Source organism: Pipistrellus hanaki (assembly GCF_964339955.1).
Source record: "Pipistrellus hanaki genome assembly, chromosome: 2".
Classification (NCBI taxonomy): domain Eukaryota; kingdom Metazoa; phylum Chordata; class Mammalia; order Chiroptera; family Vespertilionidae; genus Pipistrellus; species Pipistrellus hanaki.
The window spans coordinates 28,287,589-28,305,523 of NC_140504.1; the positions used below are offsets into that span (position 1 = coordinate 28,287,589).

The 17,935-nt window shown below is 38.6% G+C and overlaps 1 protein-coding gene across 1 annotated transcript in view; it reads left to right on the forward strand.

Annotated features, from left to right (window-relative positions):
- Positions 1-974: 974 nt before the first annotated feature.
- The window catches only part of PRKCI (protein kinase C iota), a 63,513-nt gene continuing 46,552 nt past the window's right edge, over positions 975-17,935 (forward strand). The window contains exons 1-2 of the mRNA XM_084874133.1: positions 975-1,357; positions 14,837-14,958. Of these exons, the coding sequence (XP_084730259.1) occupies positions 1,257-1,357; positions 14,837-14,958 (223 nt within the window). The 5' untranslated portion in view covers positions 975-1,256. The remainder of the gene's footprint in view (positions 1,358-14,836; positions 14,959-17,935) is intronic.

Consider the following 17,935-nt stretch of genomic DNA (forward strand, 5'->3'; position numbering starts at 1 on the left):
GGAGGCCAAGAAGGAAGAAAAGCCAGTCTTCTATCATATTTTCTTATATGTTTCCTCCTTTATTACTTTCATTATTACATTGGCTACCCTGTTTAATTCTATCCATGCAAGAGGCTATGCTGAGCAGGTAATCCAACTTTCTTTTTTTTTTTTTTTTTAAATATATTTTATTGATTTTATACAGAGAGGAAGGGAGAGAGATAGAGAGTTAGAAACATCGATGAGAGAGAGTCATCGATCAGCTGCCTCTTGCATACCCCCTACTGGGGATGTGCCCGCAACCAAGGTACATGCCCTTGACCGGAATCGAACCCGGGACCCTTCAGTCCCCAAGCCGACCCATTGAGCCAAACCGGTCCCGGCCCAACTTTCGTTCCTACTGTATAATTGGGATGATGAATGCAACTGGAAGGGAGACTTCATCACAGAAAAAAAAAAAGAAAAAAAAAAGAGAGCCGAGATCGTGACGCAGCCCAGTCATTCCCAGGGACTTGGGACGCCCAAGCTGGAATCAGGATTTCCACTTGGACGGTTCCTGGGGGCGCAAGCTGGAGACACTCAGCCAGAAGGCCAGGCGCTCTGCACGGACGGAACCTCAAGTCCCAGAATCCCCCGGGAACTCCAAATCCCAGAATCCCCGCCCGGGAACTCTACCCGGATTCCAAGTCGGCTGTCCACGGGCGCTACCAAGTTAGAAAACGGGGGGAGACGCCGCAGCATTTCCCCTCTACCATTCTCCCTCTCGGGAGGAGGCTTTTTATAGAACTCCAGTTTACCCAAACCTTTCTTATTCTCTCACCCGGCTTCCACGGAAGACCTTCTCCCGGTAGGTGACGGGGTGGTTAGCGCCTCCCATTCCTCTCTCCCCCCCCTTTTCCTGGCCTCCTCCGTCGGAATGGTTCAGCCGGGCGTCCAGGCTCCCGGAGTCTGCACGGCGGTGGCGCCCTCCCGCCCTCCCTCCCTCCCCGCGGAATGCGGGCTTCGGGAGCCCGCGAGGTGGGAGGGGCCCGGGCGGGGAGGCGTGCTGGGTCCTCCTCGCCGAGGTAGAGGCGGTGGCGGCCGCGGGCGGTGGGAGGAGCCGCGTGGTTCCGGCTGCCCGGGCGCGGCGGCCCCTGGGTCCGCGCCGCGGGGCGGGAGAGCAGGTAGAGCGGCGGAGCGCACCGCCGCGGCTCCGGGGAAGGCTCCGGCGGCGGAGTGCCCCCTCGGCGCGCCCCCGGCACCCTCGGCCTCCGGCGTTGAGGCGGGGGAGGAAGGAGATGCCGACCCAGAGGGACAGCACTACCATGGCTCACCCGATCGCGGGCGGCGGCTTCGGGGACCATTCTCACCAGGTCCGGGTGAAAGCCTACTACCGCGGGTGAGTGCCCCGGGAGAGAGGCGGGGAGGGCGGGCGGGGAGAGGCCGGCTCCGGGGCTGGAGGTGGTGTGTGTGTGTGGCGGACGGGACGTGTGGTGGCAGGTTGGTCTGGGAGGGCGGCTTTGGGGCTCGGGATGGGTGGTCGGGGGAGGAGCGTGGCATGGGGCGCTGGGGTGGGGAGCGCCCTCTAAGTGTGGGGGGACAGGGCGCCTGGGAGTCGCGTGGCTGAGGGTCCGAGGGAGGAGGAGCCTGGGGATCGAGTAGGTCCACCTGATGGGCTGGGTGGACCCGCCTGATGAGACATGTCCACGGGCTTAGAGGTCATTAAGTCTGGACGTGTTCTTCGGACTTGACTCCGAGGGATGATGCCTCCGCAAACTAAGTTTGCTCTGGGCTGGAAAGATGGGGGCTCCCGTTGTGCTGGCGGCCCTTTGGATGTCCAGCAGGCCTGAAAGCCTCTGGTTCTCTAAGTCAGGTTTCTTTGATTGCCTGCAAGAGTTCACCAAGTGTGCTCTAGTGTCTGGACTGTGGTCCGGCTGCCAGGAAATGAGACACAGCAGTTGTTATTTCAGAGGAGAGTGGATGCGTTTTTAGGGATGTGCATTAGTATTTGTATCTCCAAGATTAGAGTGTGCATGCGTAAAGTTTTGTGAATGCTTCCCTGTAAAGGTTGTTGTGTTGCCTCGTGGGTCTTCCTCTAGGGTAGGGGTGTCGAACTCAATCAGAGAAGGGGCCAAAATCTAAAATCCAGCCTAAATCGCGGGCCGAATGGTTTACTGAACAGTCATAAACTGACAATGTCATAAACTGACAGCGGAGTGCAGTGATGACAGCGCGGTGCGGGCCACATTGCAAGGCCTGGCGGGCTGGATTTGGCCCGCGGGCCTTGTGTTTGACACATGTGCTCTAGGGTGAGAGACAATGCAAGGTGAGAAGAGGAGGAGGAGGCGGCTGAGGCACAGCTGGAAAAATCTGTGATCTTTATTCATGTTATTATCTAAGTTATAATTAACCGTGGTTGCCAGAAATAACCCAGTCCTGAGATCGTGGTATTAAATCATATTCCGTAATCAGTGACCTGAAGTGTCCCCCATTCCCTTGAATTCAGTTGGTGGTTTTTAAATTTCTTTGATATAATTATATTTAGGAGGATTCGAAAGGTGAAATGTTAGTGTGAGAACAAAGGTTTGAAACTAAGGGTTAAACAGAAAACCCAACCATCTTGGCATGTCTCACTGCTTGTCCAGGCAGAAATAAATTGCTTTAAAAAAAAAAAAAACCTCAGGCACTGGGAGGTTGAAACTGCAATGCATACTTGTACATTCCTGAAAGGATCAGTGGAGATAGCAAACTTTCAAAGCAAAACTCTCGCTTTGATTTCAAAGAAAATATAAACCCCCTAAATGTTACTGATGGATGTGAGGACATACTGGTTTATTTTGTTTGTTGCCATGAAGCCTCTGATCTGTGTGTATCAGCTTGACTGTATTCACAAGTTGTTCATAGGTATTTTGGACAATATCAGTGTTTTTGCTTAAATTGACCAAGGAGGTCTTTTGTTTGTGAATTTCCCCAACTATATTTTTCCCATTGATTTTTAGAGAGAGTGAAAGGACGGGGAGGAGGAAGAGAGAGAGACATTAATGTGAGAGAGACACATTGATTGGTTGCCTCTCCAATGCACCCCAGCTGGGGTCAGGGATCGAGCCTATACCCCATGTACTTGCCCTTGACCAGGAATTGAACCCACAACTCTTCCGTGCGGGACTGATGCTCTCTAACTCTGGGAACCCCAGCCAGGGTGATCAAGGAGATCTTGATTTTAAAACAATGCCAAGAATGGTGTGTAGGTTTTTTTTGTTTTGTTTTGTTTTTTTAAATGGTTTGTAGTTACCACAGTTAACTTGAGGATGGTCAGCTATGAATTTTGCATTATGGGAAAAAAAGCTTTGCTTCTTTTATCTTACCTTTAATAGATATTTCACAAAGTGTGCTCCATTTTATAAAGACTACAGGTCATGAGCTGTTAGATTCAGAGAATGAAATATAGTACTTGGTGTTGTTTTTTAAAGGTATCTGATTATTGGTAGTTTAAAAGGTAGATTAAAAAATGAGAATATACACACTTGGTAGGAGAGTGCAAATTGTCCAGATGTAAAATAAAGTGTTCCCATCTCACCTTCCCAACCTCCAGAGGTAGCCACTGTTGACACTTGATTTCTGGTTCTTCTGGAGGTTGTCTTTATTATTTTAAAAGTTATAGCTCTATTTTGTGATTTATCAACATTAGATAATATCTTTTGATACTCTGAAAGATGAGAAATGCATATTACCTTTTGCTTTTTCTCCTCTTGGTTCCTCTCATTTTTTATTGTTAGTCTATTGTTTTTAGTTTTCTGATTTACCTTTATGACTTTAAATATGTAAATTCTTGACTTATTAAATATGGATAGTTTTCAATTATTCCAATTATGGAAGATGAAGAAACTGGTGCTTTATTTCCATTTTTATTAGCTTAACAAATGTACATAGGCCTAATTAGTAAATTTAAATCATTGTAAGCTTCTCCTTTGGAAAGAAATCAAAGTATGCTATACTTTAGGAATGCATTATCATATTTTCTTGGCTCATTACCCTTTTAACGCTTGACTAAAATTTCTCCAAGACATTCAAGCTAACATTTTCTTTGTTTTATTTTATACCGATGAATTTTTGCTAAGGAATGAAAGAATCTCTTGCCCTTTAGTGCCTTTAATTCAATGAAAGCTTTCTAATAGTGCCTTCATTTCAAGCCTCATTTAAAGACAACATCAGCACTCTAAATTGTACCAATTTCTCCCCTCTGAAATTAGATCTGTTAAGATTTTATGTTTTTAACAATAGTCTAAATTGATGGTTATGATATGTAAATGTTCAGGTGACTAAAATGAGTCACCAATGAGGATAGTTAATAAACAGGTTGGCTAACTAGAACACCTACCTGATTTTAAAATAAAAATCCTTCTTGTCAAGAAATGTAAGGACAATCTACATTGGAAAAAAAAAAAAGTATTTTTATTTCAGATTTTCTGAATAGCTATTATCCAAGAGCTTTCCCCTTATTTCCTTCTAACAACATTTCTATCCAGTACATGTTGAATCTCGGAATAGCAGCATTTTGTAGTGATTAATGGCCCTCTTCTTTCAAATATGTGTATAGTGTTATCATTCAGTTAAATTTCTTTTTAATACAAATGTGATGTCTCCTAGCTATAACAGACATTTAATTAGATTTTTTTCTAGTTTTTAAGCAAGAGAGTAATAGCACTGAGACCCTGATTTTATTGGAGCCCACCTAAGAGCGCCTGTGAACCCCTCTTTCCTGGCCTCGGTGGCTTGTCAGTGAGTGGCCTTCCTTCAATCATTACCCGAGTGGTATTAGTTCGGAGGAAGAGAAACAGGTTTTGTTGGTTAGTGATAGATTGCCATGGGATGTGATTTATCCTTATATGAAATCACTTGTTATTATGGGATCAAATTTAACAAGGAAATGTCTGGGCTACTCATTCCTTTACGTTGTAAGTGTTTAGGACATTTTGTAAAAAGTGCTTTTTAAACTGCTGCTGTTGAGCAGTTACAACAATCCAGAGGATTCTTTGTGTGCACATTTACAGATAAGAAGATTGTTAACTCCTTGCATATTTGGAATGTATAGCTGGTTCCATGAAGAAATCGGCAGGATTTTTTTTTACTGTTAACAAGTCTTAACAAGACTTGTTTTTTGAAGTATTGCAACATAATTTTAGTGATAGACTTTAGTAATGGTTCTAAGGAAATAAAAATAGTGTATGGAGTTGAAAATTGGGGGAATGTTAGATATTGATCCTAGAGCTTCTGCTTGACACCTAACCATCCAGCAATTGATCCATAGCTTTACTGGGGAGAGAGAAAGGACATGGTGGCCTGGTGCCAAAGACTAAAACCAAAACAACCCTCTCAGAAATTTGAATTAGATGATGTGGCAGTAAGTTGCTTGTTAGCAGTGAGGACTAAAGCTGAAGAGTGGAGGGAGAGGCCGGTGAGCCCAGGCTTGACCAGGTACAAGATCTAATGAAACAGGAGAAAGAAACAGTTCTCTACAGAAAGTTCTCCCTGCCGGGCCGATGTGGTTCAGTTGTCGAGCACTCACCCATGAGCAAGGTCATGGTTCGGTTCCCAGTCAGGGCACAAACCGGAGTTTCAGGCTAAATCCCTAGTAGGAGTGTGCAGGAGGCAGCTGAGCAAAGTTTCTCTCTCATCGTTGATGTTTTTATCTCTCTCTCCCTTTCTCTTCCTCTCTGAAATCAATAAAAGCATAGATATTTAAAAAAAAATTCCCTACAGGTCCAAGAAATTCCCTACAGATCCAAGATATCTTTCTAATACAACACCCAAACCTCCTTTTAAGATGTTTTTTTTTTTTTTTTTTTTTTTTTTTTTTTTTTTTTTATGATTGAAATGGAACTTGTTAAAATATGAATTTTAAAAATTCCAGTCTTGCAATTTCACATATTACTTAAATGTGTTTGAATTCAATGTAATAAACTTGTTGGCCCTGGATGGTGTGGCTCAGTTGGTTAGAGCGTTGTCCTGTGCACCAAAGGGTCACAGTTTTGGTTCCCAGTCAGGACACATACCCAGATTGCAGGTTCAATCCACAGTCAGGGGCATACAGGAGGCAAACAATCAACATTTCTCTTTTTCTTCCTCTCCTTTTCTCCTTCCCCCTTCCTCTCTCTAGAATCAATGAAAAGCATATCCTCGGTGAGGATTAAAAAATAAATAAATAAATATATATATTTATTTTTATATATTATATATATATAATAGATAAATACACACACACACACACACATATTGTTGAACACCTACTATAAGCCAGCATGTGGTGCTAGGGTACAGAGGATAATACAAGGCTCTGCCCTCAAGGAACTAAGAAACTAATAGGAGGAAAGACATAGAAGTGTTAGTAAATGTGTGTGTAAGGTATTTGCAGGGATGGATGTTGGAGAGGAGTTTGGATGAGGGAAGCCTTCCTAAAGGTTGAAATGTTTGAGGCTTTTATTTTTATTTTTTAATATATAAATATTTAATATATATTTTTTTATTGATTTCAGAGAGGAGGGGAGAGGGAGAGAGGGATAGAACCATCAATGATGAGAGAGAATCATTAATTGGCTTCCTCCTGCACGCCCCCCTACTGGAAATTGAGCCCACAACCTAGGCAAGTGCCTTGACTAGGAATTGAATTCAGGATCTCTTGGTCCATGGGATGATGCTCAATCCACTGAACCATACCAGCTGGACTATAGTATGTTATGGAAAGACCCATTTCATTAATTTTCTGTTTCCAGATTTTCTTGGCTATTGTATATTTTCTATTCCAGATTAATTTTTGAAGGTTTTTATAGGTTAAAAACAAAACAAAACAAAAAACAACCTTACTGGCATTTTGATTTCCAATTGCATTGAATTTATAGATTACTTTGAGAACTGCCAGTTTTATAATATTCAGCATCTTACAAGTATATGGTATAATACCCATTTATTAATTTCTTCCATGTTTTTCAGTAAGGTTCCATCCCATAGGTGTTACACATTTCCTGTTAAGTTTATTCTTAGATATTTTATCATCTACACTAATAAAAGAGTAACATGTTAATTGACTGTACCTTCACAATGACCACCAGCCAATCAGGAGTGAATATGCAAATTAACCTAACAAATTTGGTGGGTTAATTTTCACACACAGGCAGGGAGCTGCTTGGTGTGGGGCTGGACACGTGCATTGTAGTCATGGTGACAGGGCAGGCATTCTGCACCACTCCAGCTGCTGAGAGCCTCTGGGCAGGTGGGAAGGTGGAAAGGCGGCTCCGGCCAGAGCAAAGACTGCCAGCAGCCAGGGGAAGGAAGGCCCATTCTTGCACGAATCTTCGTGCATTGGGCCTCTAGTTCTTTTATAAATTGCTTTTGTAAATTTCTATTGCTTTTATTCCATTTTATTATATGCCATCTATTTTTGTATGCTTAAATCAAACTGGCCACCTTATTAGTTCTAATAATTTCTTAGTTAACTGTCTTAGAATTTAGAGGTAGAAAATGCCATTTGCAAAAAACAGTTTTGCCTCTTTTTATCTATATATCTTATTTATTTTTCTTACCTTAACCATATGGCTAGGTTTTCCAGGCAGTGTTGAATTTTAGCAGTGATCAGTTATTTAATAAAATATGAACAATATCTAGAAAAATTTAATAAATTATATTAAGAGATACCCAGTCTCCTTTTTTGCCTTTGAAGTACATTAAAGAGCATAAGAACTAACTTTCATGATGCACTCACATGTTCTAAGAAGTATAATAGTGTTTTGCACATATCCAGAAGTATATATCAGTATCTCCATTTTATGGATTGAAGCTGAATAAGCCTCAGAAATTTTTTTTCCCTTTTACTATATTAGTAGGGCTTTTTAAGGTAACTTTTTTGTTTTATTGTCAGATTCATATTTCACAGTTATTCTTTTGGTGTCAGTTTTCGATATCCTTTATTACTTAAAATGGTTTATGACTTTTTACAATTAGCGGTTAACTTGAGGGGTGATACTTTGAGATTGTGTGAATATTCTATTCCTCCAAAACCTTTCACCCATGGTTTACCACCCATGGATAATTCTGGCTAAGTCTATTATATTGGTGATTCCAAATAAAATTTTTCTTTCTGATTACATATTTAATTATACATTTAAAGGAGAAAAGCTTATGTTGAGATAGCAAAAGGGCTGAATGTGGTTCTTTTTATTTATTTCTAAAAGCAATTAGTCCCAAGGAAAAACTTTAGATTCTATATTTTAGAACATAGGAACATAACAAATGTCTTCAGAAGTTCAGTAGCAAATTTAAAAATGCATTTTTTTCCTTTTTAAAATTTTTAGCTAAAACTCTATCTGAATTTGTAATTTTGGGAAACCTTGTGGTGAAGCAGACTGTTAGTCTGTTGAAGACTAGTGGTAGGAGGTAATTTATGTAACACTGAAATTAAAACAAGAAAAAAATCTTCCATGCATAATTTGTTTTATACCTTTAAAATCTAATATCTTTATTTTGCAGCTCAATTTAGCTTTGCTACTATGATAAGGATTTGGTGATTATGGAGTATATGAACATGGTGTTTTCCCAATTACTGTGAGACGTGTTTATAAAACTCCCTTAAATATTTTAGTTCCTGGAACTTAAGGAGTGGCAGTTGATAAAGCATGACTCCTTCATTGAGACTCTTTAGGAAGTATGTATTCATGTTTTCTAAGGATTCCACAGATTTTGAAAAAGTATTTGTATGTTCTGATAAATATTTTTTAGCTCTTGAGAAAAATAAGATTTCTGAAAAATCCCTGTTGCTTACATATGTGTTAATTTTAACTCCATTTGGACCCGAATAAGGAAATGATAGCTTGAAGATATCTGATCACAGATATCTGATCATACTAATTATTTTCCCCTTGCATTAAAAAATGATAATGTCACACTTGTTTTTGCCAAAGAAATTTCCTTTCCTTCTCTTCCGATTTAATTCTAAAGTACATTTCTGCCAACCCTTACTCTCTCATACTAATAACCTTGAGCATATTTTGAAAGAAAAGTTGCTTTAAAGTAAACAGATTTTCTGTAATGTCATTAGGAGTAGGAACTGTTTTCTATTAAAATTTTTTAAAAATATTTAAAACAATAATTATAGAAGTTATTCAAAATTTGTTTTATATTTTATTTATATTTATTTTATTAGAAAGTAAGTTTTATAATCATCCATTTGCATGGTAGAAAAATTACTAATTATACCATTAAGCATGAGGGAGGTGTAGACTGGGACTAGGGGACAGGGGCAAGCTGGGAGATGACAATGGTGGGAAAAAGGGACACATAATACTTTCAACAATAAAGAATTAAAAATAATAATACCTATACCATTCAGCAGGGTCTAAGTACAAAGTACAACTTTCCATCTCTAGTCTCAGCCAAATCCCCAATTCCACCATCCAGAGTTAATTACTTTAAAAATTTTGTTTTGTTTTAATATATCTGTTGATTAATATGAATGATGACAAATTTAACACATCTTCATTATTATCTCATCTGACTATTTTTAATCCTTCTTGTAATTACATTTATAATTTAAATAATATACCTTTTCCTGCTTTTAAAGTGTACACTTCAGTAGTATTAATTACATTCATATTGTTGTGCAACCAATCTCCAGAATTTTGCATTTTGCAAATCTGAAACTCTGTCCTTAGTGAACAACTCCCCATTTCCCCTCTCAACACCTGACAGCTACTATTCTACTTTCTGTTTCTATGAATTTGATTACTCTGGATACCTCATATAAGTGCAATCATTACAGTATTTGTCTTTTTGTGACTGGCCTTTTTTCAAGTCAAGGTTTATCCATGTTGTAGCATGTGTCAGAATTTCCTTACTTTTCAAAACGGAATAGTCTTTTAGTACATGTACATACACACACACACACACACACACAATTTTATTCATCTGTTGATGGACATTGGGTTGCTTCCACCTTTTGGCTATTGTGAATAATGCTGCCGTGAACATGGGCGTCCAAATATCTGGTGGAGAATCTGCTTTCAGTTCTTTTGGATACCAAGAAGTGGACTTACTGGATTCTACGGAAATTTCCTTTTTACATTTCCACCAACAATGCAACAATTTTTCTCCACATCCTTGTCAACACTTGTTATTCTGTGTGTTTTTTAAATAGTCAGCACCCTAATGGGTGTACAGTGATACTTTATTTGGTTTCAATCTGCATTTTCCCAATGACTAGTGATATTGAACATGTTTTCATAAATTTGTTGGTCATTTGTATATCCTCCTTGAAGAAATATAATATATGTTCAAGTACTTTGCCCATTTTTGTATTACTAGTTTAGGAACTAGGAAAGGAACATTTTTTAATTTATACTTCCTTTTTTTTTTCTCCATATCATGAGTTTTCTTAGTAATTTTTACTTTGTAAAGGTTTATAACATCATTCTACTCTTTAACTCTTAGTTTTTTCTTTAAAGCGAGTTAGAAAAGAATTTATAATGAATGCTTATGTAAAAGTGTTATGCACTTGAAGATTCCAGGTGATATGATTAGATGCTTAGAGGAGGGAAAAGTAATCTTGTGTCAATAAAACTTCTCTTTTTTAAAGTTTCTCATAATTCTTGTTGTTTGGGGCAGGTATGGTTTCTGGGGTCAATTTAATCCCATCTGTTTTCAATACTCTAGGACTTTCTCATAATTCCTGGTATGCTGCTTGTGCCCTTTTTTTTTTTGTTTGTTTGTTTTTGTTTGTTTGCAAAGCCTTTGATAATTTGTCATTTCAGTGGGCTCTTAGGATGAAAAGATATAGATGTGGGTTCCTTGTACCATATTAAACCAGAAGCATCTGACTTTTGTTTTTAGAAGGTTGGGCTATTTTTAATCTCTCTAATGAGGTTTCACTTCTATTTAAATTATTATTATTATTATTATTATTATTATTATTATTATTTTACCAAGCCCACAATCGGAATGTGTTCCCTGACAGGGAATCAAACCATGACCTCCTGGTTCATAGGTCGATGCTCAACCCCTGAACCACACCAGCCAGGCTATTTTTTAAAATTTATTAAATACATATAGAGTATGCTATATGCACTATTCTAAGAATTATAAAGATTAATTCACTTAATCCATTAAATCTTTATAATACCATATGAGATATTATTACACCTATTTTATAAATGATGAAGTTGAGCCACAGAGAAGATAAGGAACTCACATAAGGATACACAGCTGTAACAGAGCCTGGCTTCAGCTCTCATGGTCTGAACCAGTATACTTCAGCTGCCTCTTATGTGCCATTCCTCTTTTTTGGAATGTTTTTTATTTTTACATTTCCTTTGTTTTCTTTAGCGTACAGCATGTGACACCTCCATTCATTTAACATATATATTAAGTGAGCATCCATTCTGGCCAGACACTGCTTTAGGTACGGGTGATATAGAGCAAAATAGAGTTCCTGCTCTCATGGATTTTACATTTAGTTGGAGGAGACTTAAAATATGTATAATTTATATATGTCATCAATGTATTTTCTCTGAAAATTCAAAAATTAATTACCTTTAGGTATTAAGTAGACTAATTTCCAAAACAAGGATTACATTTTTCATTAGCCAATCTCTTAAAGGTGTGATTGACTGTTTGTATCCATTATATTTTTTGTCAAAACAATATCTTCTGATAATAGCTAGTGTGGAAAGTTGTGTCTCAGATTAGCATGAAGGAGATTTATACAGGAGGACTCTTGGAATCGGTAGCTATGGAGGAAGAGGGAAGGGAAAGGAGCAAGCTTAGGTAGGAAAGAATCAAGGTGCTCTGAAATCTCAACAGAAACCTTAATTAACTCTCCAGAGAGTGAGTTCTGAAGAGGAGTTCACACTTCAGAGCTTTCCTGAGTCACATCTATGGCCTTTTTATACCCCACATCGAATTAGTCATTGGTTGTGGGCTGTTTCTAAGAAGGGGGTGTGATCATATGCAAAGAGTGAAATCTCTGAAGGAGGCTGACAGCTGGGGATTGTCTGCTGGTAATAGTTCCAGCAGCTAGTATAATAAATGCATCGTTGCTAATGGGTGAACCTGGAGGTGGGGAGTGTGGAGGGGGAAGGTCAGATTAAAGCATCCACCATGAGGTTATTAGAAGATTTGGATTTTAATTCATATTCTATTTTCTACCCGTGAGACATAGGCAGATATTCTAGAGTTGAAAGTGTTTTACTTTTTACATTGGTAAAATAGGATTAGTATGTCTAGTTTGATGGTTGTTTTGAAGATTATGTAAGATAAAGTTTGTTTAAATGCCTGGAACATACTCAGTATTCTATACATGTTTATAGGCAAAAGAAACAGAGTGATATTCCATTGTCATAAGTACATTTTCTGGAAGATGGATTTCTCCTAGAAAGTATTTCTTCTATAGTTAAATATTCGAGTCCTGCCGAAACCGGTTTGGCTCAGTGGTAGAGGCTCGTTGGTCTGCGGACTGAAAGGTCCCAGGTTCGATTCCGGTCAAAGGCATGTACATTGGTTGCGGGCACATCCCCCGTAGGGGGTGTGCAAGAGGCAGCTGGTCGATGTCTCTCTCATCGACGTTCCTAGCTCTCTATCTCTTTCCCTCCCTCTCTGTAAAAAATCATAAAATATATTAAATAAAAAGAGAAATATTCGAGTCCTAATTATGTAATTGGTTATGTGAATATATTTAAAAGTCCAAAATCTTTGTTTTCCAGTTGTTTACAATTTAGTTGAGGATGTATTATCAGTATATGATGAGTTAAATAACAAAAGGTGGAACATAAAATACATGTTGGACAGGTTTAGAAGTATAGACTATTGGACTGGTTTGGTTGAAAAAGGTTTAGTGGAAGTTGGTGTTGTAGTACCTGTTAAGATTGATCCCCACCTCCCTCATAAACTGAGGAAATGTCAAAGTTAAAGATTGGATCATTAAGATCTTATGTTTGAAGATTGTGATGTGAAACCAGATATTTGTAGTAATTTGTGTTGGAAATGATGGGATCAAGTTGAGAATAGAAATTAGAACCAGATTATCAAGAGTCTTAAATATTACACAGAGTTGGAATTACAGATTTAGGAGTCCCCTAGAGATAGTAGTTAAAACATTGATTATGAAGTAGGTTTGAGGGACGGGGAATGAATGAAGGAATAATAGAGCAGGTGTAAAGAATATTTTGTGATTGAAGACAAAAGTGTTCAGAATATAGTAGAAGAGAGCCAGGGTAGCATACTGTTAAGAAAGCCAAGACAAGAGGACTCTTAGAAGAAGGGGCAGAAAACCATGAGATACTTAGGAAGAGAATGATTATCATAAAAAGGCAATTCAATTTCCATGCTTGGCTCTCTGCTTACCTTTAATAGCCCTAAGACTGCAGTTTTAACTTTTTTGCAGATGACTGACATTTTTAATTTCCTACTCTATGCTCCAAATACTCGGGTATATTCACAGTTCCTAATACTGTCATTTCCTTCATCTCTTCAAAAATATTTACCAAATAGCCATTCTGTGTTAGGCATTCTGTTGGCCACTAGGAATATAATGAGCTTACATTGTAGCTGGGGTAGTGGTGGACTACAAACATTGGTTTATCTGTCTGGTGGTAGAAGAGGGAGCCAGGGCCAGTTCACAGCGGGCTTTGTAGAAGCGAGGACTTTGGATTTTACTCTGCATAAGAGACAAAAGGCATTTGAAGAGTTTAAAACAGGAAGCACATGAACTACATTAACTTTGTAAACGCTTAGAACAGAGTGTGACACATAGAGATGGTTATATAAGTGTTCCCTTAGAGTCATTCTGTCTGTTTCACTTACCTTTGGAAGGATGACTGGCTGACTACTGTATGATTAAATCATAGGCTTCTCATGGCTCCTTGGAAGAAGCCCCAGGCTTCTGCTTAAAACACCTTTTTTTAATTTTATTTTATTGATTTTAGTTTTTCTATCACCATTTATTTCCTCTATGCCCTCTTCCACCTCCACCCACCCCTCCTCTCCACAGTCACCACACTGTTGTCCATGTCCATGAGTTCTCTCTCTTTTTTTTTTTTTCTTTTTTGCTCAATCTCTCCCCCACCTTTAAGCCCCCCTCCCCAAGCTGCCTGCCTGCTCTCTATCTATGAGTATGTCTCTAGTTTGCTTGATAGTTCACTTTGCTCATTAAATTCCATGCATGAGCAAAATTATATGGTCCTCATCTTTCTCTGACTGACTTTTTCACTTAGCACAATGTTCTCCAGGCTTGTCCATGGTGTTGCAAAGGGTAAATTTTCTTCCTTTTTATGCGGAGTAGTATTCCATTGTGTAAATGTACCATAGCTTTTTATTTTATTTTTTAATGCATTTTTATTGATTTCAAGAGAGGAAGGGAAGGGGAGAGAGAGAGAGATAGAAACATCAATGATAAAAGAGAATCACTGATCAGCTGCTTCCTGCACAACCCCCAGTGGGGTCAAGCCTGCAACGTGAGCATGTGCCCTGACCAGGAATAGAACTGTGACCTCCTGGTTCATAGGTCCACACTCAACCACTGAGTACCACAGCTTTTTTTATCCACTTACCTACTTTTTGTTACATTTTAAGTTTTATAATGAATGGCTGCTAAGTGGACTTATATAATATTGCTTACACATTTATTCTTACATATTTTGAGTATCTTACCAATTTAATTTGTACTTTGGTTTCTTACAAATTTAATTTTTACTTTGCACAGATAGTTTACTGAAAGCAACACATGTCGTTGCACATACAAAACAGCTGAAGTCCTTAATGGACGACTTAATATCGTCAGGCATTTAGAGCATTATTCATTTTAATCCTTGTCTAACTCGAAACTCCCTTTCTTTTTCAGGGATATCATGATAACACACTTTGAACCTTCCATCTCCTTCGAGGGCCTTTGCAATGAGGTTCGAGACATGTGTTCTTTTGACAATGAACAGCTTTTTACCATGAAGTGGATCGATGAGGAAGGTGAGTGGTAAAGAGAGGATTGCAAATGTAAGCGTTTGATTCAGATACTATTCTTGTCATTTATTTTTAAAATATAATGAAAGTCCTTATTAATTTAAGGGGGGAGGATATACTACAAATTGATGCCATTCTTATTTTTCTGTAGGTATTTAAATGGAAAGTCTACCAAAGAGTACCATCTTTGTTTTGCCCTTTTTACCCTAAAATAGTGAAATTAGTGTGACTTTTTTCCAGCAATAAGATAAATATCTCATCAAATAGTATTACATTTTACTTTAATTTTGAATTTGTGTTGTCTTATATTTCAAGTGACTTAATAATTTGACAGTATTTTTTACTGTATATTACTCTAAAAAATGTTATGGAATAAAAGTGATTGTGACAAACATTATTTCAAAGACTGGCAGAAATGCCATACCTTAGTGACTTGTACTCAAAAAGCATTTATTGAGTATCTTGTGTCGAGGATAGCATTTTTATATCCCCACACTCACAGTCTCAGGGGGAGACAGACGTGTGAAGTGTGGTGAGTTAAACATGAATGCATAGGGGCCTTGGAACACAAAGGAAACAGCATCAACATATGCCTGAAGGCTCTGTGATGTTTGAACTAAACTGTAACAAAGAGTAAAAGTTTTTGAAGTGGAGGAGGTAAGGGAAAAACCATATACAGTGAAGATATAAAAAGGCACAGAGGTAAGAACATGGTGTTTGGGGAAGAGCATTAATTCACTGTGTGGGAGTGGTATGAGGTATAAACTTGAACTAGATCCTTGCTACTCAAAGTGTGGTCTGTAGAACTTACTAAAAAGGGAATCTCCGGTCCCATTACAGAACACTGAATCAGAATATTTTAATAGGATCTACAGGTGAGTTGCATGAATTCCTGAAGGCTTTGTAAGCCACATTTGACTTTATTTTGCATGATGGAATGTCATTGAAGTGTAGTCAAAAGATCTTTCCCGGCTGGTATGGCTCAGCTTAGGAACCAGGAAGTCACGGGTTTGATTCACAGTCAAGGGCACATGCCCGAGTTGCGGGCTTGAACCCTAGTGGGGGGTGTGCAGGAGGCAGCTGATCAATGATTCTCTTTCATCATTGATGTTTCTATCTTTCTCTGCCTCTCCCTTCCTCTCTGAAATCAGCAAACATATTTTAAAAAACTGATTCAGAGACAATTCATTTAGAGACAATTCAAAATATCTTATAGTACCCTTATATTCTATATTATCTTTGCTTGCAGAATTCTGTTCCCAGATGGTCACATGGCTTTTTCTTTCTTGTCATTCAGGTCTTAACTCACAGGTCATGTCCTCCAAGAAACCTTTTAGCCCTGTTCACTTTGCATCTTATTTGTATGGTGGAATGTAAGCTCCATAGAGCAGAGATCATCTTTTACTGTGGAATTCCAGTACCTAGGGCAGTACTCGGTAATAGTATACACATAAATTGTGACTTGTAAGAAAGGTTAATATCAAGCCTTTCCATAGTGTAGTTTTATTATGGAGATTTAAGCATTGGGAGTTGCGGTGTGTTCTGTATTTTTCTTAACAGTAGCATATTTTAGGTAACAGATTCACATAGTAAATTCAATTAATTATCTGATGAAATAGTTTTTTCCTTTTATAATACAACTAGAGACCCAGTTGTATAGTAGGGGGAAAAGGAGGTGGGGTTCCTCAGCCTAGCCAGCAACAAGGTCAGCGTCCCATGCTCTGGCCGGCCTCTGGCCAGAGGCCTGCCCGCCTTCCCTCTGCGGGCCAGGGCACACGGGATGCTGGGGCCCGTTGCCAGGGCGCTGCCGCCAGTCCAGCGCTCCTGCCACTATGGGCGCTGCCATATTTGTGACAGAGTGATGGTTAATTTGCATATTACCATTTTATTAGATAGGATTCATAGTTTTTCTCTCTAAATAGCTATTAGGTGTCCTAATGTTCTGGAGGAAAACAAGAAAACTGTAGCCTTTGCCTCATTCAAATAAAAAAGTTAAATTTTCCATTAAGGTTTGTTGATTACCTTCTTGCCCTGGTTAATTTCTGATACCAATCTTTTCTTGATTGTAGGCATACAAAGCCAGTAGTAATTATATTTTAGTTCCTTGCAATTATTTTTCAGTTGTAATTTTGTCACCTTTGTTTTTAGCCACATAGGCATTTAGGACATGCTTATCTGGAGAAAATGTTTTCTCTAGGATGTGTGGAAGACAGAACTACTATAATTTTACTTCTCTGCTTTATGAGAAAGAACTGTTCTAGAAGCTAAACTTTTAATTGTGAGGTTTTATGTTAGAGTAAATAAAGGTCATACGCTTACTTCATTCCTTTAAACAGATTTATGACAACCACTCTTTTTCTTTGTGTTCAAAACCAGTTTTACTGATTTGTTTTGATGTACATGTGGAAAAACTGGTTTGTTTAATGGAACTAAAGACTTTAGAATGAATAGTAAAATTTTGTAATAATCATACCTCCATTTCTCAGACTGTGAGAGAGGTGGAGCAGAGAATGATAAATGTGACTTTTTAATTCTTTTTTTTTTTTTAACTGTGGCCATTTTTCCTTAAGGATGCACTTTTTATACTTACAACCTAATAGTGTTTTCTAACCTTCTGATTTCTTCAGGGTTTGATTACCTGGTTTAAATTTCACTATGTTTCTTTCTGTTCTTTCTTTTTTACTAGAAAATAACCTTTGGACATTTTGTTTCTTTTTTTTCTTTTCTTTTTTTTTTTTTTCTTTTTAGATATATTTTTATTGATTTCAGAGAGGAAGGGAGAAGGATAGAGAGTTAGAATCATTGATGAGAGAGAAACATCAATCAGCTGCCTCCTGCACGCCCCCCATTGGGGATGTGCCCACAACCAAGGTACGTGCCCTTGACTGGAATCGAACCCAGGACCCTTCAGTCTGCAAGCTTACGCTCTATCCACTGAGCCAAACTGGTTAGGGCTGGACATTTTGTTTCTTATTGAAGTTTT